Genomic DNA, 23,995 nt, shown 5'->3' with positions numbered 1-23,995 from the left:
CTGCTAAAGCATTTTCTGTAAGCATTTAGAGAGGAAAGTATTTTTCTTAGTTTCATGGTTATCTCAAGGGTGAGGGACTGTTAGTTGTCGTTGAATAGATAAGAGAAATATGTGAAAATGGATTTAAAATATGTGCTAGATGTGCTTCTGGGAGGGTAGAACTTGTAGTTACCATTTTCCCTAGCTTTGAAGGGAATTCTTTTGTAGATTTAAGATGTTTATTAAATGAAAATAATTTCCTGATAAACAGATCATGAAAGATAAATCAATGAGAGTAATAATAAATGAGAATGCCAGAAACGCTGACTGGAACTGGTTTTGTTTAAAGGGAGATTGTCAGAGACTGACTGTGTAAAACATCTGATGGAGAAAAGATTTCTGTAGCTTATGCAGTTTAGATACTGTCGAATTTCAGCCTTTGATAAAGCACCACATTTTGTCTTGAATTGTATATTGAATGAAATTATTAAAATTAATGTGATTTCTCTAGTGTATGAAGTGTGGTAGTCTTGTCCAAAATGAGCAATGAGCTTTAGGTGGACTTTCAGATCCACTCTCAATGGAGATGTTTAATTACAAATAATATTCCCCAATTAAATAAATACACCCTTAAATATTTTCTGCCACATTTCATGGCACATTTCTGCTTGCAAGTGAATGTGGAAAAGACTGTGAGCTTCAAGCTCAAAACAAACCTGCTGTGTTCCTCTTTTTCACTGTATGCTTTAACTTCTTCAGATTTTATGTTACTGTGAGTTTCAGCCACTGAGGAGCTGATGTGCCAGACTGAACTGCAATCACTCTTTCAGCTCACCTTTCACAGTGACCCAGTATCTATTATAAAACTCTAGGTCTTAATTAAAGCAGTTCAGTGCTGATAAGTTGTTTGGCCAGATTGTGGGAAGATTTTCTGATACAAGTGTGCCAGTAGGAGAGGTTGCTGTGGTGAGCCCCTAGTTCTTCATTATGTTTTCCTTGTTATTGCCACTCACATGTGCCAGCAGAGCTCCTCTTGTGAGTGTTGACTGATCTCCTTCAACCAAACACAGATACACTGTACCAATTATGTGTCATGTCGTACTAAGGCATTTTTGTTATCCAATATATCTCCCACCCCATGTCCGAATGGACTTGGGGGATCTGTCCAGCTGCCGCTGCCACAGACAGGGTCAGTGAAAGCTGCAGCCAGTAGGATTTGGACATAGTTTCTCTCTTACCCAGGTCAGCCTGGCTCACCTGGCTCAGTCTTTCTCAGCAATTTCCTGTAGGCAGGAAGGAGTTGAAGGTAAGGATGATTAGGCTAGGGCTGGGTTTACCTGATCACCTGATGCAGTTCACATACTACATATCTACTCATGCCTGCATAGTCGGTGCACTGTGCTCTAAGTGATCCCTCAGGCCAGCATTTGGAGCATAAGATCTTTAATACTGGGTCTCCTACTCCCTAAATTTAAAACAAAATTTAAAAAGGGGGAAAAAAATCAACCCGAATAGTTTGGTATTCTCAGCGGAAGCAATATAATACAAAAAGGACAGACTGATTTATTTTCACATTGCATTGTGCCTTGCAACATGAAGTTAGTCCAGCATAATGGATTTGCAAGACCTTGTATCAATTCCTTTAAATTTGGGACGTTTGTGACTTGCTGCTTCTGGCTGCCATCAGCAGCAGTTGCTCCAGAAGCTGCCACAAAGCAGGAAGGCTGTCACTTCCCTGCCCTGCATATTCCCCCTGTTGGTGTCCAAGGAGCAGAGAGAGGGGAAGAACTGCCACTTGTGTCCAGAAGGATGGAAAAAAAAACAGGAAGGGGACAGAGGAGAGAAGGACTGAGGGATGAGAAGTTTACTGTGAGTCAGGAATGGAGGTCAGTCTATTATTGATGGTGAGGTTGAAAAGCCAAGGAGGCCAGGAGAGTTCATACGGCTGTAGGAAAGTTGGATCAGAAGCAAAACTGACTGAAAATTACTTGATTCTTGCTGCGTAAAGCCTTGGATATAGCCCATGCTTCAAGTTTCAGTGTTATGCTGTGATCAGTGGATAGCTCAAACTCATTAGCAAAGTGGATGCTTCATCTCTCACTTAAGAGAACAGGGGGTAGATGGTGACAGCCTACTACTCATAATCAACAATTGCAAGAGGTCTGTGCTGTGTAACTTAACTGGCAAACCTCAGGTATATACTTTGTGAATCCCACAATATTAAATTCTGGATTTGGACAGGACTGGGTTCGCTTTTTGATACATAGATGGATAAAAATATTTCATATCAACTTCATTCAGTGAAGTGCAGCAACCTCCATGTTCCTTGAACGTCCAATTCTCAGACAGCGACAAGTTAGAAAATCGAGACTGGCTTCCTAGAAAGCATACATTTTCTTATATAATACTAAGATAGTTACAAAAGTAGTAACTTGAAAAAATATCTTAGGTTTTTTCTATACAACTGGATAAGAAGCTGTATAGTGCAAATGCAAGTGAGAGATGCGTGGTCTTGAAAAGCAATTTGTTACTCTTTTCTACAGGCATTAGGAGATAATTCTGTAACGTCTGTTCAGTCAGGACAGGAGCAGCTGCAGGTATTTTCCACCTGCATTGGAGGCAGGGATCTGTGTCTTAAGGGGACAAAAGTTACTGGCTAGTCAAGAAAAGACAAGCAGCTGCTATCCCTCTTTCAGAGGTCCTGCATTGCTAAGGCCAAGATGGAAGTCATATTGAAGGGTCATGGAAGAGGGGATGCCTGTACAGCATTTGGCTGTAAAAAAGTAAAAGGGATTTGGGAGATGGAGCAGGAGGAATCAACTTCCTAATGTTGGCCCCCCCAGTCTTGCCTCTTTTTCTCTAGGTGCTCCTGTGAGAAGAAGGACTGGAAATGTTTTCAGAGTACTGCAAACAATGCAAAAAACATGCACTTAAACTGACAGTTATTCCTTCAAAATAAGCAATTATTTGTAGCACCATTAAAAATGAATTCATTTTTTTTGTTGTACAGATCTGCCAAGTGGTCCACACACTTACCGCTTAGAAGATCTTGCCTATACTAGAAGTGGGGACAAAGGCAATTCTGCAAACATAGGTATTTTTCTTTCTTTTGCTTTCTGAAGTGATGTAACATTTTCACGTAAGAGTTACATATCAAGTGCTAGAATTAATTTGTTTAAACATCACCCAACCTTTTTTATAATTGTGCTGAAACAAATGAAAATATGTACTGAATATGGATTTACTAATGAAATATCTGTAGTCTTCTCATTAGCAGCTGTTGTAATCTGAGGTACTAAGAAAAAATACTAGCATGTCATACTAAAAAGAAAGATTTTTGTTTAGGGTTGGAAAGTTGAGCTCCCAGAAATTAAGAAATGGCTTTCTAAGGTTTCTTTTACACATCAGTTGCTGGTCCTTCATGTATGTAACATACATAATATACTTTCTTGGTTGTCTGATCATGTATAATATTTTCATATATTAATTTTGTAACATGTCTATGGCTAAAACGTTGACAGTATTAGAAAATACTAAAGTTGTTCTCATACGTACAAGAATTTTTTTATTATATTGCTAATGCAAATGGTATATTTCAGTGTGCAGTCTCTTTGCATTGATTGTGCTGCTTCTTGCATTGTTTAATAATTCCTTCTATTCCTTACTTCTGCATGCAACAATTGGCTCTCTTACTTGTTGGAAGATGAGAGCGTGTGATGTTCAAAGCTCAGTATGAATTAAAGGTGCGTTTGGGATTTGATTTGCTATTAGCTGTCATGCTAAAACTGATGAATTTTGTTCATTTGTATTCAGGAATATAGTTTTCTTGTCCTGGTTTGTGAAACTAGGTTTTTTTTTTGGGTTGAAGAATGAAGCAATGTTGATTTTTTTTTTTTTTCCTATTTTTTCTTTTTCTTTCTCCATGATTGACCACTGTTGCAGTGTAGCATTGCCAAGTCATGAATGACATATATGTAATAGACTGCTTCAGATACAAGGACACTGCAGCTTTTCTAAGGAACAACACTAACAACAACAAACTTAACCTCTAATTTAAGTCCAGATAGAAAGGTCCCAGCGATACAAAGCTGTTTTCCTGATCCTGCTCTGGAACCTCAGCTTCAGCATGAAATCAGCTGAAGCTTATAAAGCATGTTTACAGCAGTAAAAATGTAATTGTGATTTGTCATACTTAGGTCAGAATCCTGTGCAGGAGGTGGGGCAAGGACCAAACCTTTGGTCACTGATCATTCCTTGTTGTGGTTTATTGTGATTACTTAAATATCCAAGTCTTGCAAATCATTTAAGGGAAGAGAATTGCCTCTGGGTTGTTGTTGTGATGTTGTTGTTCTTTAGGTGTCTTTTCAGTGGCAGGGACTGCAGCAGAAAAAAATCCAGTGATCACTTAGTGGTAACTTAGCATTCTTTGGTGTCCTGCCCCACCCTACATCTCTACTGACAGAGGGAGAGCTGTCATACTGTTGTATTTTTTATTCAGGAGCTCATTAAAGGGGATCCATATGTACAGTTTCAGTTAAGCGGAGAACCTCAAATTGGTTTTGAAAGGATAAATACAAATTGGTTTTAACAGTTCCTATTTCATCTAATGCCAGTTAATGCCTAACAGGTGTGATAGCACGGCATCCCCTCTACTATCCATACCTAAAGAAAACTTTAACTGCTCAAGCCCTGGAGAATTACTTTCAACACCTTTTAGAGCATGAGAAACCAGAAGAAGAACTAGTAACAAGGTGAGTAGCTTGCTGTGCAGCCCACAGTTGTATGGTAGATACATGGTGGTATCAGAAGTTATCTTAAAATATGTTAATATAAATATTGTGAGTTTATATATGTTTTCTTTGGGTTTTTTAGTGTATCTTCCTTTGACTTTTTAAATAACAACATGAGCATAGTCACTGAGAAAGAACATGAACCTGGGCCTCTCTCGAAGCTGGACAAAGGCCGTGAATCCGTTTAGTGAAGGCATTTAAATTCTCAGAATTAGCATAGTAGTGTTGGGGCTGTTCCTTTGTTTTGTGCCAGTACAGAATGTCTTTACCAACTAGAAATAGCTTCCAATGCCCTTTGAGAAATTTATCTTTCCACTGGTTTTGCATCATTTGGGAACTGCAGGAGCCTTAGTAACTGAAGCTTCCCAAGCCTCTGAGCCAGTGCTGAACTGAGAGTTAGAAATCTGTAAAACACTACCTGAAAGACATTCACACAGCCACTGTAGTCTGGAGCCCAAACTTACCTGATGATCCATCAGAAATGGGCCTCATACTGTCCCTGTTTCTGCAAAGCATTATAATATTTATGAAGTTCACTCACTTTTTAGATAAAGTATTCCTTCTAGTACTTCACTCTCAACCACTTTTGTGCCATATATACCAAGCCAGAATTTAAAGAAAAAGCATGCTGATTTCTTTTAAAATCTGAAAGAGAATACATCCTAAACAGGGCATTTATGTGATACTCACCTACTAAAGAATATTCTCTGCCAGCAGATAACATATGTAACATTCTTATTTTTGTGATATGGCTGATGCTCAGGGCCCTTCCTGGGGACTGAATGAAACTTACACTGCTCTTGTTGTTGCATGAGGTAATGAAGCTTGCTCTCCTAAGGATGGCCAGTAAAACAGTCAACAGATTTTAAACCTTTTTATCTCTTGGAAAACAAGTAAAAGCTGAATACTGCCACAAAACTTTCAGTCTTCTAAAACATGTTTTGATACAAAGTCAGTTATGCTTCACATAAGGAGATTTTGCTAAAATCCTTTATGTATTTCCATGGGTAGTGGCTGTCTTTTTGTTTGTTCAGAAAGCCTGAATCAGAAAGGTACAGCTCAAAGCTCAGAGAGAGCTTGGAGTTATTTTAACCCCTGATCTTTGAATTGTAAGTGCTGGGTTTGTCTTCATAAGCAGCTCAGTGCAGATCTGACCCACTGTTTCATAAGTGCTTACAAATCTGTGTATCTAATAAATTGTGATACTAAGAATTATAATTGAATTTCCTCAGAAACAGAGCAGAGACAAGAAGAAATAAACAATGTCATTCCTCCTAATGATAGTTCTAGAAATGGATTAATTGTCATTCCTTAATGTGTTTATGTTCATAAATAGAAGTAGAAATTTGCTCTCTTTGGATGTAGCCAAATTAATTTGATTAATTAGATTATCTGTTTGTGGTTTTGGCTTCCTTTAATGATGTGATAATGGAGCTCTGTGAGTAAATTGGAAAGCTACTGGGGAAAAAGAATAAAACCTTTTGTGGAAATATTTAGGATTATAAGGATTATGCTCATGTGCTTCAGATTGTGTAGTTTCTTTTTTAATTACTTGTTTATTTTTTAGTTTTAACTGTCATTAAAAAAAGAATTGTCTTACTATCTGATTTTCCTTCATTTCCTTTATTTAAATAGTGAGTAGTTAAAAACTATGTATTAGTTTTGCTACTATAAACATACCAACCACGGCTCTTACTCACTACAGAACAGTCTGTTAAACCAGCTGCCTTTCATGCTTTCTCACTAGAGGCATTAAATAGGTGTATTAAACAGAGAAAAGAAGGGATTATTTTGGTAGAGGACACTGAAAACTCATGAATTTCCAGATCTGCAGGTAAAAGAATAGAAAAAGATGGTCTTTCAATCCTCAGGTGATTGCTTCCCACAGTAGAGTGCTGGAGTACATTCTTAACAGATCCAAGTATCTTAAGATGCAGAACAAGGAACTTTCTATGCAGTGGTACTAGGTCAGTCATTTAAGAAGTACAGTAAAACTATCCTGTAAGATTTTGCTATTTTCATCTGAAATATGGTATATGTAATGTTTTGAAAACATTTCAATGCTCAGAAATACTATAAATTGACAGCTGATTTCTTCCTATGCCATGTTTTCACCAAGAGCTGAAGAACAAGAAATGTGGATGCTGATCCTTCTAGACGGCTTTTTCTTACATATATTTGTTAGGAAAAATAAGTATTTCTCTACAGTATCTCTCATATGCAAACACTTCTTTAAGCCTGTGGACTTGTCTCCTGCTTTCCTGTGATGAAAGGAATCATGTCTTTTACTTGATTTAAATGCATTAAATAATTTTATATCATTATTATTTCCATGCTTTTTAATGGGAGATTGACCAGAAGACCTTACTTCTCTGAATACTATGGACAGCACTTTAAAGAAAGTAGTTAAGCAGGCACTCCGTTGTGCATAAGCATAGGAATGCAGCTAGAACAGTGAATACTCCTTGTCTTACTGGTTTTTGTCACAGATACAGTATTCTTTGAAAGGTTTATTTGTTTTCTGTGTTTTTAAAAGCAGCTCTTAAAACATTTAATTAAGTTGTACAATTAGATATTTTTTTTCCTTTAGATCTCAGTTAATTAAGCTTAAATTGTTTAATTATGCTGAGTAAATGCCTGCCAGCATTTTGGTCAATGTATTGTTGCTGCTTAAGACTATTATAATTGTTATAGTGGTTTTTCTTCCTTTTATTGTGCAAGTTTATATTCTTTGTGGAAATATTTTGGATGCTCAGATGCTACAGGCAAGCCTTAAAATAGTGAAGATGTTGGCCATCATATATTATTTTGTAATTCTCACTTTAGCTACACTACTCCACTGTAAATATTTTCTCAAAGTAAATAGAATTAATATGCCATGTAATAGTGTTCTAAATTAAGATTTGTTGCTTGTATTACATATTTCCTCTGCTAAACTTACTGCAGAAAGTGAAATGAAATTCTTCTGCCTATATGTTTCTGCATTTATATGCTCTTCAGTTTCTCTCCTGATTTATTTTTCGTGATTGATTTTCATGACACTTCTTTTGAGAGACGAGATATTAGGAATCAAAATTCCATCAGTCTAGTTCTTGAGAAGACCTATTCCAGTTGTGAAATTCTTTGCTGCCTGGAAATCTTTGCCAGCTTTTCAGAGTAAAATTCATAGTGTAGTGCTTTGCTTTGGTAGATCTCTGGCTTTCGTGGTATGTGGTGATTGGAAATTTTTATTTAGTTTTTCAGAAGATTTGGTGGGGTTGTGCCATATAGTTGGTTGTGGTATTAAATTTAGTAAATTAGGTAGGTAACTTATTGTAGAATTGCTTTATTCTTCATATTCTTGTTGTCTAATTGAGCACTGATAGATTAATCTACTTTCCTGCCTTCCCAGTGGATTTGTCTTTAAGCATGATAATGGTGCCTGTCAACTAGTTTTTGAGAAAGGGTAACAGAACACCAACACCAATTTTTTTTCTTAATAATAACTAATAATACTAACACTAAAGTAGAGTGTGGTAATGAAAAAGTTGAAAGAGCTCATTGAAACTTTTTGCCTGGGAGACAGACATGGACACTCCAATGACTTCTTGCTTTCTAGAACAAGAACTGAAGTGATTTCCAGACTGCTTAGCAGAATCATCTCTTTCCACAAGAGGTTTTGGTCATATGCCCAAGATAAAAGGGCAGACAGGGCTGTGAGCACCAGCACCAGCCATGGTTTTCACAGTGCTCAAAAGGAACTGAAAGAGATAAACCTCAAAGTGACAAAATCAGCAGTGTAAGAGCACTGCAAGAAATTGCACCTGTATTAGGGAAAAGATATAAAGAATCTGTCCCAAACAAATAAAGATTGGGTAGGTGACTAAAGCAAAATAAGCGATGTTGGAGGAAGTGGGATTTAAATTGGATATCATCTTTGTTAATTCCTCATGGCTTGATGATGTTCTGATTTAAATTCTTTCCTATGGAATTAAAGCAAAGTTATCAGGTACTTAGATGAAGAAAATATTGGAAGAAAGCAAAACCAAAGAAAACCAACAATAGAAAGAAGATGGCAATACACTGCAAGGAGAGGCAAATGGAAATATACTGTAGACCTATTTATAGAATTTGAAACAATGGGAAACCACAGAGCCATTTGCCAAACTGCTACAGAAGTTTCCAAATTGGAACTGCACCAGTCAAAAGCAAGGATGGAAAAATGCTTACAGTGGCGATGGAACAGAAACATAGGTCTGTCACACTAAAATAAAGTTTTATCTGAACAAAGTACATGGCTCCAGGAAAGCTCTGATTTGAATTTGCCATAAAGTTATCTGTTTGTCGTAAGAGCTGATATAGTGACTCACAGAGGTTTCTCAGTAATGAAGGGGGTGTCTTTCCAATTAGCTGTCAGCATTTGTTAGCAAAAGTGAGTTCCAGGAATTAAGTGATTGTACTTTTCAGTATCAGAACTAGGAGCTAATACAAATATTTTCTTTTGCCCCTCATGTTGTCCAAGTTCATATTGGATCTTCAACCTCTGGCTTTCAGATACCAACTTTAACTCACAGAAGGAAAGAACTCTAGGAACAGCCCTATTAGAAATTGGTGATTTTTGAATAGAGGAGAATGATTAGCTTATGGTCCAGCTTTAAAACTATTAAGGGCTGGTAATTTGGAGTAAGAGGAAGGAACAAGAAGGCAAGTAAGACCTTGTGTTAATCTTGTTACCTTTTGGACTTGACTCAGCAGTGGGATGTGATCAGAAGCATAAAAATTTTGCATGCCGGTTTTTGTCTGATGTTCTCTACATGTGTTTCTTCCAAAATCTGCTGGAAAATAATGTGCAGTTTTTATTTTACAGATATGAGTTACCAGGAATCCATGGATTAAATTTTGTTCTGAAGAATTCCCTTGGTGGTGGTGGTATAGCATCCCTAAGAAGTGACCCTCAGGCATGTATCAAAGCAATCATTTTAATGTAGTCATCTTTTACGGGTCTATTTATAACCAGCTTTTGGGCTGGAACTGTGAGGTTTGGGGTTTGACTCCACTTCATTTTAATTTCCTGTTAATAGATACTGTCTATTTAATTTTGTAAGGTTTGAAAACAACATAGGAAAGTAGAAAGTGGATTTGGAATATTTGGTGAAAAAGATGTGCACTAATAAGATAGCACATTATGAAGAGCATTACTGATTTGAAGACTACCAGTTTTTTTGATGCAGCAGCAAAATTAATTTATCAGAAACTAATTTCAGAACTAATATCAGAATTTTTTTTCTCATTTTGAAAAATGCAGATTTACTAGACAGTTCTGATTGTTTCCAAGTATATACAGGAACCATGCTGTAGGACAACTCCTCATTTAGCCTATGCCTTCTGTAGTTAAAAAACTGATAAATAATGTATATAAACATGAAAAGCAGATGGATAGGAGTTCTTTTGTGTTGATGATTTCCTGTGAATCTGAAAGTAAGAAATTTTTTTGCAAATGTACAATCTGAGTATTAAATACTTAAAATATGTAAACCTGAAGAGGAGATCCTGAGCCATGCTGTGGCTTACACAGCTGTGCTCATAGGCTCAGAAATGCTCATGTGTATATAATCTCAGCATAGTCAAGAAGACTGCTCACAAAGTGAGGTGATGCTATGTATGAATAGATAGAATTGAACCCCAGTTGGGGGTTCAATTCTAGCACTAGGTACCAAATAAATGGAAGAAACTGTTCAATCTTTTCAGATTTGGATGCTTGAAAACTCAAGGAGCTTGGAATGAATTCTCACCTGATTATAGGAAAACCACTCATATGAAGCCATTAAAAAAAACCTTTATTTTAAAAAGATGGTATATTTAGATAGTAAAATAAAATATTTGGTTTGGTTCTTTTTCTTGCAGGGTAAAGCACTTGGACAGATGCTGTTGGATTTCCAGATTAAAAATGTTCCTGATTTAAAATCACTGATAGAGTAACAGGTGTTTAGTATATATGCTTTTAACACTAACTGGTATAAAAACATTTTATAAACAAGAACTGGCTTCTTGAATGAGATTTTTTTTAAGGTTAAAGAGTAGAAATTTGACAGTTATTTCTCACAGGTTTAGCTATATGGCACAGATTGGCAAATGTTTTGAGTAATACCAGACTAATAGCTTTGTCTGTGCCTGATATTTCCTGTCTAGATAATACAGTGGATGAAGAATCAGTTTATTTCCTGAAAAATAGAATTAATCAAATGGCAACATAACATTTAATTATGAGACAAGATAGTCTTTCTTTCAAGAAAGATGGAAATTACCTCCTGTTCTGTCCATCTCTCTTTTCCTTCTCTCATCCTTTATTTGGAAACCACTGGGACTGCTGTCCTGTCAGCTGTGTGCGTCCTGTGCAGTGAGTGAGGCTGGGTAGCCTGCTCTACGCTGCTGGGAAGGCAGCACTGTCTGGTACTGGGGAACAGTTCTGCCTGCTGGGCAATAAAGAAAAGTAATAATTGGTACTGTTATACAGTGACTGGTCATAAATGCTGACCTTTGGTGGTGATCCACCAAACTTCCAGCACTTTGTCTGGTTAATGACAGACTTTTTTATTGCATTTTCCAATATCTTTTACTAATTAATCCTTAAGTTGAAAGCACTGAGTAGTAGTAAATTGCAGATCTTAGTGTGGTAATAAATTTGAAGTTGAGGAAAGGGGAGTCTGCCTGCTCACTCCTTCTTGTGGTGGTGCAGTCCTGGCAGGGGTGAAGCAGGGCTGGGTGGTTTTGTTCCAGGGCTATTAAATCCTTGATTTGTGCAGCAGAGTCATGCCTGGATTAAGTTTATTTGACTGTCATTTGCATTGCCCTTCCCACAAAAAGTGTCTTCTGCTGTGAAGAAAAACCATGTTAAATGCAGTGTACTCTGTCTTTCTTCTGACTCCCAGTTATCACCTCTCCATCTCCCTTCCTGCACAATATGATTAGCATGTTCAAATTGGGATACTTCTGAGCTTCTTCATCTCATTAAGAAAAGATTTAAAAATCTGTATCAAATTTCCTGGGACAATAGCAAGGTGGAAATTCTGATAACTGTATTTTCTCTGCAGAAGCTGTAAAAATATTACTCCATGTGTTCAGGCATTTTATATTCAGAAATTAATCTTTTTGTTTATTTTGGAGAAATTGTATTAATTTAGTGCTGAAAAAACAAGGCATTACTAATAGCAGACAAAATTATTGGTGACTTCTTTAATTGTCACCAAACCTATCTGTTAGTTCCTAAATTTCCAGTCCTGTCTATCACTGTTACTAATTTCCTAGCCTCTTGCTTGCTAATGAGGACTGTGCAGTGAATTGTTCCCACATTTTCTGTGGTTTTGTTAATTTGAATTGAAGGCATCATAAATGAATGCTTTATCCATCTAAAGAATTATTGCCTGAGCAAGTCATAGGTACTGTCCATGTGTACATGATTGTCAGGTTGTAAAAAATAAGTCATTACTTCATTGCAGAAAAATAGCCAAGTTAATAACTTCAAAGGGAAAATGGCATGCAGGTTTTATTTTGTTTACAGTCATTGTTTGTTAGAAAACTCTCCTTAATAATTTGGAAGCTTACTGAGAGAAGTAAAAAATAAAAAGTGATAGACCTCAGTAGCAAACCTACAAGGATAAAAAGGCTACAGTAAATTTTTGCAGTTCACTCAATATGCTGCTTAAGTGACTCTGGAAATGTGTGTGCAATAAATTTCTGAATAAAAGTCAACATTTATAAAGTATAAATTTGTTTTAGTTGATTATGTGGTTTCTTCTTCTGGAAGAGAGTGATACTTAATTCAGGGGTTCTTTGTTTGGCGTTGTTTCACTTGCCTGCAATTTCATGCATTGTCTTGCTGGTTCCCTTCTTTGTTCAGATTTTTTCTGTTCTGTCCCTAGTCTTTGTTAAATACAAAAACCAAAAAAGTAAATTGCACTGTTTGCTGGAGAGCTGGTCACCTACAGCTGTGTAATGGAAGCTGTAATTTGCTGAAAGGAATGGTACAGTGTTCAGATGGACTGGATATGGGAATACAAAGGTGGTATTTTTTTTAATCTCTGGAGTAGTCCTTTTGGATGCTGTTAAACTATCCTTCACGAACATGTTTTCTGTCCATTATTTCTTTCAGCACACCAGCTTAAACCAAATGGCTTTGCTTTTCAGATACTTTTCTTGCAAATTATATCCTCCAGAAATCCCTATCCAGAGATGTTACTCTCCTTGAATATCTTAACATGTTTTGAATTCATGAAACTGTGCTTATTTCAGCAGTCCCAGATGATCTGAAAGTAAAGCTTGACTAATTGAGAGAGGTTTGGTAAAATACACACAAAGGTGAGCATGTACGCAGTCAGCATTGGTTTAACTTCATTCAGTTAAAAAATTTATTTTGCCTGCTTGTTAAACCAGGTCTGTTCCTCATATAGGCAAGAACATACCCTTCCAACTCCCCGCCTTTCCTGCCTTTTCCCTACTGTGTTAGCTGTGAGAGCAGAATGGAAATAGTAATGTCTAGTGCATAAAATAAGGTTCCTTCTAATACAGGAGTTTCAGTGTAATGGAAACTGGCTTACACCTCTTACTTAAGTTTTTGTACTTTGGCTCATCTGCACTACTAAACAAAGGCTGCATTCTTACCTGTCACAGCTCCCTTACTGCATCTCAGCCTAACTCTTAAAAATAAAGCATGGACTTTATCATTAAATTATTCCATGACATTTAACAAACAAATACTTCCTCAGTGTTCTTGGGTTTATATTTAATATTCCAGAGTGATTTTCCCACTTAAATTTATGTACTAAAGGTACAAAAGCTATTATACAAAAGTCACCCAAGAAGATATGCCAATGTTTGATGCACAGTGTATATTTTTAGTTTTGCTATCTCCAGTAGAGATGTCTTTCCATGAAAATACGTTTTCTTGTTTTCTTCCCCCTTTCAGATGAAGAATTATGGTAAGTATACCTTACATTGCACTGTAGAAGTTTCACAGTAATAGAAGTGCAGCCCCTTGAGTTTGGAATCAGAAAATGTTGGGTTGCAGGTTGCTTTTCAAGAATCTGAATGGTTTCATTCAGGAATTACTTTGATGTGTAGTACTAAGTGCTTTGCACACAGTAGTGCTCACAACAGTTGCAAGGTAGTGGTGAAGCATTCATTACCTGGGTGGATTCCACAGACCCGTCTGTTCTGTAATGCCTTTTGGGCTTGTTCACTGGGGTTTCTGGGCTTCAGAGTGAGTGAGTGGCTGGGGGGGAGGGAGAGAGGAAGCTCTTCAGTCCCTGAGGTATGAGGAAATTGCATGGCTGAAGTGTCACACCTTTCACCTTACTACTTTGAAGCCCTCCCATGCAGTAGTAAGGCTTTGAGTCTCCTTCTCATGGCAATTCCTCTTCTTCAGTTTCATCTTGCTTTCCTTTCTGGATTTACTTGAAATGGACCCTGGTGATTTTGGGATTAAAGCTAACTGGCATGAAGAAAACAAACAAAGGTTGCCTCCATGTGAAAGATCCCATTGGGAAGTGTCTGTATCTGCCAGGGAGTTCGCTGAATTCCTCGACCTACCTTTGGACAGGGAAGAGAAACCTGAGCTGTAGGACTGAAGCATCTCTACTGCCTATTTCAGCAAAGACCGTTCAGACGCTCCCTAGACAGCTTTAGGGAAGGGGAGAGGGGGAGTCTTGAGACAGCAGTGCAGGGCAGGAATGGTGCTGATCCACACAGGAGGGAAACAGCAACATTTCTGTGCCAGGACTTTTTGTGGAGTCTGACAACCTTCTGTGCCTCCAGCTCTGGGGCACCTGCTGTGACCATCACCAAATTGGTGAGACCCTTTATGAAAATGAGGTGTTTAAATTTCTTTTCCCCTCATCCATTAAAAAAAATGCCCTAGTTAAAAATGAGAAGTTCCTCCTTCTCCTCCCCCCACTTTTATTTACTAGTAGCAAAAGCCTCAAACCTTCAAAAGAATGTTTTTTAACAGCTGGATTTGAAAATATTCTGGTTTAATTATATAATTATATCTGGTGGCTAATCTGCAGGGTTCCTGTACAAGCATCATAAGCTACATCTAAAAGGTATTTTCTCTTTTGTAAGTGATGTGATTTGAAGTGGTGGACTTGAGAGGGGTAAGCCTCTGTTGCATAAAAATTTGGCTGAGACTCCAGAGAAAATCCCAAAGGCCTGATCACTCTGTTAGTAGTGCTGGGACTCTGGCCTGTAATCAGCAAGTGAACAAGAGCTTATGGGGGGGCTCTTTCTTTGCAGATGAGGCAAGGTGAGGATAGTCTTAGCTTCCCAGGAAGCTGCTTTCTGCTCCAAGCAGGAGGAAACAGAAGGGTACCAGCCATTGTCTTTTGTTGACAAGTAGTGAGGTAACCCCCTCCCCTGAAATATTTTCTTTACTGAGGATGTGGGAAAACTTGCTTTTGGTTCATCAGTAAACTTTTATATTTACAAGATTCTGAACCTGGATTCAGAATCTGTGAGGGTAGAAGGCTCTCACCTGCTGGGTCTTTTGTATCCCCTTTGCCTTCCAAATCATACTAGAGTTGTTTGCTAATGGAAAGAAAAGGGATAGTGAACATTTTCTCTTTTTTGCTGGTGTGACCAAAGGGATTCTACAACTCTGGGGTGGTCTAGAGGTCTCATTCGTGTTCCATAGAGTTTGAAGTGACTGAGGAGAGAAAAATAACCTACTGTTTCAACGCGGTTTGCCTGTGGAGATTTGCCAAGCTGTTAGACACCATCGCTCCTCTTCCCGCTTCCCCATTTCGTATTTGGCATCCTGAGGTTGCAGTGTTTGCCCAAGTTTAAAGGAAGGCGCTCACATTCTTACACACATATCCTCTTTCCCCCTCCCTCCACCCATTCCGCGTTTCTCAGAGAGGAAAGCTCCCCCCTGCAGCCGGAGCGACAGCGGCACGAACAAAGATCCATGGCAGCGGGCCGGGGCGCGGCGGCGGGGACTCGGTGAAAGGCTGCAGCCACGGCCGCCTCCCCTGCCACTCTCCGAGCCCTGTCATCTTCCAGGTAAAATGAATGTCTGTCCCATCCATCATCCCGCCATCCCCGAGGGGGCGGGAACCTGCTTGGTTACTGAAACTTCCGAGCCCCGATCGGGCAGCATTGTTGACCTGACAGGGCTGCTCTTTTGTGCGCTCCGTTACCAGGATTTAGCTATTTGCATAATGGATTAGCATGAAACTGAACACACGGGAATGCCGCTCCGTCGTTTCCCACTCTTTCTTAGCTGGCGGACCTTTGGAGCGAGTTCATTTATAAATGTGACTTGCCGCTATCCCTGGGAGACCTGTTTCCTTTCAGGGAAGACAGACGCTCCCTCCCCCGTCCCGCCGCCGTGCGAGCACCGTGGCCGCCCGCCCGGCCCCCCCGATCCGATCCGGTCGCCGCTTGTCCCCCGCGACGGGCAGGGCGGGCACCCGGAGCCCCTCAGGTCCCGCCGGCGGGGGACGGTGCACGGAGCGGCTGTGGCCCCGGGAGCCCCTCGCTGCTCTCCCCGGGGCGGGTGAAGGGCTTTACCCGCACTTTTCCGTGCACTTCTACCTGGGCAGCGCGGGCGGTAGACGGGGCGGAACTGCGGGTAGCTCCAGGCTGCGGGCACCGCGCCATCCCCAGGGCCGAGCCGCCGCCGCGGCCGGACCGAGGCACGCCGGGCCGGCTGAGGGTGCCCGCCGCGCACCCCAGTAAAGCCCGGCCGGTCCTCGGGGCGGGCGCTCCCCGCACGCCCCTCACCCGGTGGGCCGGCCCGGGTGCCCGCCCCGCCCCGCCGGTAGCCTAGAAAAGCGGTGCCGGGGACCAGGAGCTGCTCGGAGGCACCGAGGGTTTCCCCGCCAACCATGAAGAACCCCGTACCACAGGCGGCCTCGCTGCTGCTGGAGAAGCTGATGCTCCTCGTCCACATCCGGCCATTGCCCGCGGGCTCCGGCGGGGAAACGCCACCGCCTGCACCCGGCTACTACGACACCAGCTGCTTCAAGCGAGGAGACCTGCTGGAGGTGCCCCGCACCCTCTTCATCCACTTCGGCATTTACCTGGGCGAGAACCGCGTCGCCCACTTGATGCCCGACATCCTGCCCTCCATCACTGGCGACCGTCGGCAGATCCAGCAGGTGGTGACCAACAAGCGCCTTATCCTGGGCGTCATCGCCAGGACGGCCAGCGTCCGGGTGGACACGGTGGAGGACTTCGCCTACGGCGGCAGCATCCTGGTCAACCACATGGACCGGCTGTTCGTGGACCAGGTGCTGGGCAGCGAGGAGGCGGCCCGCCGGGCGGAGAAGCTGGTGGGCGCCACGGCCTACAGCCTGCTCTGGAACAACTGCGAGCACTTTGTCACCTACTGCCGATACGGAGCCCCCGTCAGCTTCCAGACCGACAAGGTACGGCCCGGCCAGCGGCGGCGCTGCCCTTCCCCCGGCGGCCCCGCTCCCCGCAGCCGGCCCGGCCGCCGCCGCGGGCCCCGGGCGGGGGTGCCGGCACCGCCCGCCGGCCCGGCCGCCGCTGATGCCGCTGTTCCCGCAGCGGGCAGTGCCGCCAGCGCGGAGCTGCTCGGGACGGCGGCGAGCCTGGCCTCAGCTGGCTTCAAGCGGCGAGGAAAGCGAAGCTGAATTAGTAGAACAATTAATTCGCTTCTAAAATGCTCTGAAGCTACAGGTTCTATCCGGAGCCACAGGCAGTACCGGGGCTGATGCTGGGGGTGATGCGGTGCCAGTCCAGCTCTTCCCCTCCCTCCGGGGAGCCTGTGTGAGAGCTGAGGCTGCTCTGTCCTGAGAGAGTGGGCATCGACAGCCCTGCAGCCAAAGCTTTCCTCTTTAAATCTCATCTTTTGCACTTTTTTTTTTCCAGTTCTGTGAGACTGTGAAGATGATTATTCGGGACCAGAGGAGCGTCCTCGCGTCGGTGCTTGTGGGACTAGCGTCAATAGTCTGCCTAGGTGTGGCACCCTCCACCACACTCCCCACCATCTTCATTCCCTTCTTTCTGTGGATGGCTGGCTAAGAGCCTTCCTGGAGTCTTCCATCCAGCGTCTGTATATAGGATGTATACTACTGTATTTATGAAAGCACACATTACTCACTGTTATCATGTAAAGTTTCTTAACTTTGTGCACCATTTTAAAATGCAACTTTGTCTAGAACACAGTGCACAAGGCATAGCTTACCGTGTAAGCCAAATAACAGATTTCCTGAAAATCTTGGTATATTTTAACACACCTTTAAATCATGGAAAAAGTAGGGTTGCGATGCAGTTCTGCTCCTTATCATTAGCCAAAAACGATTCTAATAACATCCTTCATGTTCTTCAGTTGTTTAGCTGCATACCTGGGTGCCATAACTATTAATAAAAATGGATGATGGAGTTCCACAAAGTGATGGAAATAGAGAACAAACTGCTTACCTCTTCCTTTTATAGATATAGTGTATATTCAGAAATTACTGTCTCCATTCCTAAAATACTCCTTGGTGGAAATGCAAGTAAATTGACTCTTTACTGAGAACAAGAAGAAAAACCAACCCTGAGCTGGGTGTTGCAGGAGTGCATTTGGCCAGACCAGTTAAAGTCGTTTCCTTTTTGGGAAATGTTCAGAAATCTGTCATTTGCATTAATTGTGTAAACACTTGCTACTTTATTGAGCAACTTTTTAATTGGGTTAGTGATAAGGAAAGATGGCAATTCCTCAGCAGTTTCCTTGCCAGTGATAGTGGCTAATATGGCTAATATAAATGGCTACAGAGGGATTTAGGAGCTATAGGAAGAAATTTAGTAGTGAAGTACAGATGGTGGGACATTTCCAGCATTCCCGGGCACATGGCAGGGAGGAGGAAGAGGACAGGCACCAATTTAGTTCCGATCTTTCCTCAGCAGTGGAACCTGTGTAGGTGCTGTAAAGTATCAGGGATCATTGGAGCAGTTTCTGTGGAGGCTATATTGTCATTTTGGATATTGCCTTAAAACATTTTCTCAGTAAAAGACAACTTACAACTCTTGTAAGTATTCACTTCCAAGGCAGTAGCTGGTGCTAGAAACATTTTATCTTCAATGCTAAGGCCTTTTAGTTTATCAAGAATGTGTAAAGTTGGATTTGAAATCGAGTTCATGTAGGCAATTATTTAAATGCTAAAAACCTTTGCTATTTTTTTTTCTTAGCAAGGTCTTTTATGTATGCAGAGAAATTGTTCAGCTCCTGGAATGCCTTGTGTGCATACGTGTGCTTACTTGTTCACGTGCTGTGCTTGCCTTCCTTCCTAGTTAAAGGCCAATATGATGGTGTCTTCACTAAAGACTCAACCTCACATTTACTTCTACTAATGGTGTGCAGTGTCCTGCCATCAGCTCTGTTGCTGAAATGACCACTTGCCCATTTTTAGAGAGACTCCTTTTAACTGTGCTACAGATGCCCTCCTCCTTCCCCTAGACCTTACAGATGCTTGAAGGTTGGATTTTTAGAACCGAGAGTCTACTTACCTACTCTCTAATCGTCATCTTCTGGCTGCTCCACCATAACCGACAAAGAATGTAAAGACTGGGGTGAAATTCCAGCTCATAGGAAAGAGCAGCATGACTCCTGCTGCCATCAAATAGGGGATTTCAGCCCAGCTTTCACATGTTCAGTTGGCAGCCCAGCTCCGAGCAGCTGGATATCAATTACTGCTGGATCCTTGTAAACAATTTCTATTCTGCTTTGAAAGATTATAATGCTCAGTGTAACTGTTGCTGGTAAACTTTTGAAATTAAGGTGTTTTTTAATTAACATGAGTTACTTTTTCATAGCACATGCATTAGTAATATTTACATAAACTCCAGTGTGGTTTTTTTACTTGCTGTGAATAAGGCATGAGCTGTAGTCATAACTGTAATTATATAAATTTTATTCATTTAAAAATGTCTACTGACCTCTTGAAATTGAGTATAATGCTGTAGCATTACTCTAAGGTATCCCAGTAGGGCACTGAACAAGCCATTAACATGCGGTTACATGGTGTCTGATTACAGGTGGGCTTTTCTTTTACCTTTTATTTAATTGGGATTTATAAGAATTCCAGTAATTCTTATGATCCACATATACAATAAACAATGGGGGTCACGACCAGCAACCGAATCACACCATGGGACTCTTGGAAGGCAGAGAAATGTTCCTGCTCTAGCTTCGGTATCAAAAGACCTGTGCTCCTGCACTGCTAACGCTGTGGAGCAAAAAGCATTCAGATTGACTACATTGGGATTTTCATACATGTCTACAAAAGAAATGAAAGCAGTTCCTTGCAGGCTTTCAGATGTATTAGTAGAGAATTTTTCTTGAGCATACAGTTTTAAACTTATGAAATGCTATGAAATGGTCTAGAATGTCTTGCTGCATCCTTTCATCAAAGACAAGCAATAATGGCATAGGAGCAGAAATTCAGCTGCATGTTTAGTCATTTTTCCTACCAACTGTAGTTCCAGCAAAGATCTGGAAATTTTGTTAAAGTCAGGCATGAGTCAAATCAGTCATACTCTGAGGAGAAAAACAAGACTAGCAGGCATGAATTTTCGTGTTCAGCTCAGCGGGTGGTGTTTGTGCTCTGAAATATTTTGGTAAATGTCAGTGTCAACTTTTTTTTCTGTAATTACTTGAGTAAAAATAAGCACTAGCTGGAGCATTGCATTTCAGACTTGAGCTCAACTGTGATGCCATAGAAATGAAGGAGCTAGTTATAATAAGAAAAACACAGAAAACTGTGGAGCAGTTCAGCTGTTGGGGAAATATGTGTGCTTAGAAGTGAAATTGTTCATCGGTAACTGTAAGTGATGGTGATGGGGAGTGTAAATCCAGAGCCACAGCTCATTATAGTGGGGACTGTTTTGAAAAGCTGTGTGGTTAAACCAGAATACGTAATGAAGGAGTATAAGGAGTGAAGGAGTATTTCTGTGCCACTGGAAAAGGCAAGTAGTGAAGACAGCAGGGTTAAAGGATAGATTTTTCACTTCAGGCTTTCCAAGGAAAACAAAAATAAAATGAATAAGGTTCCAAATGTTTTTAGAAAACCCTTGTTTAAAAGAAATGAACGAAAAAGGTAAGTTACTAAATGAAGACATTAGAACATTGTGCTTTCTGGTTTTCTGTTTCATTTATTTTAGTTTGGAACATAAATGATTACTCATTCCGTGGTGAACAGTAATCTGCTGCTTGATTTCATTCTGCATTCTCCTGTGCTGAAGGAGAATGCTACATATAAATACCGTTGAGGCTTTTAATGAAAACAAAATCATAGTAATACTTGTTAAAGGCTGAGGGGGTAGGGAAGAGGGAATTAAACTTGTGTGTGACTTGACACCGTCCAGACAGGTTTTAGAATGCAAAATGCAGCAACAAGAAACATCAGAACTGTGATCTCTAGAAATTATATGGTGCTGTATTATTTGTTGCATGTTCTCACATTAAATAAAGCATCACACACCACTGGATGATACAGAACCATTTTAGACAGTCATTAGTTAGCATCTCCTTTATCCACTGAAATTAAAGTTCTCGGGTGACTCGGAGCATTTCCTCATTATGCTTTGTAATAGCTTTGGACTTGATTCACCTGAGTACTTAACTGTCATGAATGAGCTTTCCAATGAGAAGTGACGATAGAAACACTTAGCAGTTTTGAAGCTCTTTGCTGTAGTGCCTTCCAGTTTCTTGTCAGCCTTACAAAAATCTTTCAGAGCATTGTTCTGGTAGAATAAACAATCTCCTCTCCTGCAGGAATGGAACACTAAAAGTATTTGAAGACTTTTAAAGGCATAATTTCTTTAAAAAAATTATTCTGGTGTGTTCTGTGATATAGTTTCAGTTCTGAAGTCAAGAGAACATTTAGGATATGGTCCTGAGTGCTCAGAGACTGTAGGAGAAGGGGGGCAAGTTGGGAGACCTTTAGGAGGCTTAAGTCAGAATTACATTGATTCCAGTGCCACAGTTCTGTCTGTCACAAAACTGGGGATTTGGAGTTACTGTTTCTGTGTCTCACAGGGTAGAAAACTTTCTGTAAGACTTTCTGTAGTGTTTTTAGGTTTTCCCTTTTTATAAGAGAACTTTGTTTAGCCGTGTAGCTTTGTTTCAGAAGTTGCCTCTTCTGTATTGTGTGTCTGTAAACTGCAAAACTGTTGGTGGCTGCTCTGTGCTAGCGTGATTCAGAGCAAATCAGCTGCGCAGTCCCCTACAACTATATCACAATACCTACAACTTGATGCTTGGTCTGATCAAAGCAGTGGGAATGTGATAGGCAGATAATGCAGGTTTATTTTACTTGCAAGGGCAGGGCATATTAAGTATGGTGAATGCAGAAGTGTGTGCCTGAAGACTCAGATGCAGGGCACAGTGTTGTGTCTGCCTTCCTTTGCCCAGCTGGAGTTTAGGAGGCTTGCAGTGGGGTTGCATGGTAGCACAGAGATTAAAAGGATTAACTTGTCTTCCTTTAAATTGAAGTATGCCGTCAATGCCATAGGCTGTAATCTAACCTAGTAAATAAAATGAGTGGTGGTCCATCTTCTGACTGTGTGGTGGTACACTGTGACTCGTGTGTGTAGCTGAACTACTCCAGTATTTCACCTCTACTGGCTGTGAGTACCCTCCCCGGCCTGCCTTGACCTAAGGCATGCTCCAAGAGAGCACCAGCTGCCAAGTGCTACAGCAGGAATCATGCAAACATGGATGACCATGTACAAATGTGCAAACCTATTTTGTGACCTTCTTTAGCTGATAACCTTGGCCAGAATTTTAAGGTAGGCACCCCCATTTGTTACCCAAAACCTTGAGCCCCTTCCTGGCTGAGCAGCGCTTTGAATGCAAACAGCAATACCAATTTACAAAGGGTGGAAAAAATGTGATGGGTACAGCATTTCTGGGGATTTGGGAGGCTTGTTCCTAGGACCTTCTCAGTCCATCCTTCAGGAGTTCACAAGACTTTGGATAAGGCTATGGGGTGGCTACCCTTCACTTTTTTTTATTTTTAGTCTCATCATTAGAACAGTGATTATTGATTTTTTTCTTTTTTTAATCAACTCAGCCAACACCTGTGACTTTGAGTTAGAAGTGCAAAATGATTCTCTGTCCACTCTGTGTTGGAACAGGCTCCTTTGGGATCTCCAAAGGAGGGTGTCACTTGTCATGGTCTATTGGCCCCCGTGACATCCAGAATGGGAAACAGATCTCTAGATGCAGTCAGAAACTGCTAAGACTGGGACATTTCTGGAAGTCATTAATAAAATTTTCATAAAATTTTTCTGGTAAAAATAAGAGAGAGACTATTATGTTAGATCAGAGGTCTGCTTCTTTACTGCACTGTTGCTTTCATTGTAACAGATCCTCTTAATTAAAGCAGATAACCTGCTGTACCTCCCAAACTGTTGGCTACAGTGTCTCTTTTTTAACTCTTTCCTATTTCTATAACCATGACAATAATAATCTGTCTGATTTCTGGCTGCTTCCAGGACTTGCTTGATATTTGCATAAGGTTGTAGGTTTTTTTGCATTGGACATACCTAATAAATGCATGGTTCCTCCCCAGAAGGCATTTTCTCTGCTTGTGAAACCAGAGTTCTGTGAGGCTAAGAAGGCATACTATAGTATGGAATTAAGAATACATTCAAATGAAAGGTAGTGCTCTGCTTAACTTGCTAAGCCACCTTCTGTTTGTGCATAGGCTGAGATTTGCACCCATGTTCCTTATAGTTTTGCAGAAAGTACCTGCACGATGCCATTTAGTACTGCACATAAACAGAGGGAGGGGTGGGTCTGCTACTACTACATGGAAGGAAAAAAATAGTAATTAGTTCTAATCAAAAGTGAAGAAATGTGGATGTGGAGATAATGAGGAGTTTCCCGCCCTCCTGCTGGAAATATTAGGGTTACATATTAAACAGAGTAACTTGCCATTTATATTTGCAGACTGGATTGTAAGTAGCTCCAAGTGAATATTCAGGAGAAGGCAGGCACCTGGTTTCAACCACTTCATTTAGTGTCTAAATGACATGATAATGCACTGTGTACGTAGCCTGGAGCCAAGGATGACTTGGTTGCCTCCAGAACCAGAAACAGCATGGCTGTGAAAAAAGGAGCAGTGCATTTAGCCCTAGGGGGAGGCAACTGTTCAGTACAGCACCATCTACCCCAGCTCTGTCTCTTTTGGAGCCTGAGCAGGTAATGTTTCATGACGCTGTCCTGTATTGCAGTCATACCT

General features: G+C 40.8%; 2 protein-coding genes across 2 annotated transcripts in view; both read left to right on the top strand.

Annotated features, from left to right (window-relative positions):
* The window catches only part of LOC115903686, a 57,757-nt gene extending 44,640 nt beyond the window's left edge, over positions 1-13,117 (top strand). Inside the window, exons 18-21 of the mRNA XM_030948329.1 lie at positions 2,990-3,073; positions 4,607-4,730; positions 9,616-9,706; positions 10,653-13,117. Coding sequence (XP_030804189.1) covers positions 2,990-3,073; positions 4,607-4,730; positions 9,616-9,706; positions 10,653-10,727 — 374 coding nt within the window. The 3' untranslated portion in view covers positions 10,728-13,117. The remainder of the gene's footprint in view (positions 1-2,989; positions 3,074-4,606; positions 4,731-9,615; positions 9,707-10,652) is intronic.
* A 3,457-nt stretch (positions 13,118-16,574) lies between these two features.
* LRAT (lecithin retinol acyltransferase) lies at positions 16,575-18,710 on the top strand. The gene is made up of 2 exons (XM_030947863.1): positions 16,575-17,170; positions 17,637-18,710. Exons 1-2 carry the CDS (start codon positions 16,628-16,630, stop codon positions 17,787-17,789), a joined length of 696 nt encoding a protein of 231 aa, XP_030803723.1. The 5' UTR covers positions 16,575-16,627; the 3' UTR covers positions 17,790-18,710.
* The last annotated feature ends 5,285 nt before the right edge of the window (positions 18,711-23,995 follow it).

The sequence above is a fragment of the Camarhynchus parvulus genome, chromosome 4 (genome assembly GCF_901933205.1).
Source record: "Camarhynchus parvulus chromosome 4, STF_HiC, whole genome shotgun sequence".
NCBI lineage: Eukaryota > Metazoa > Chordata > Aves > Passeriformes > Thraupidae > Camarhynchus > Camarhynchus parvulus.
Note: the sequence above shows the minus strand (reverse complement) of the source record. Positions and strands in the feature narration are given on the sequence as shown.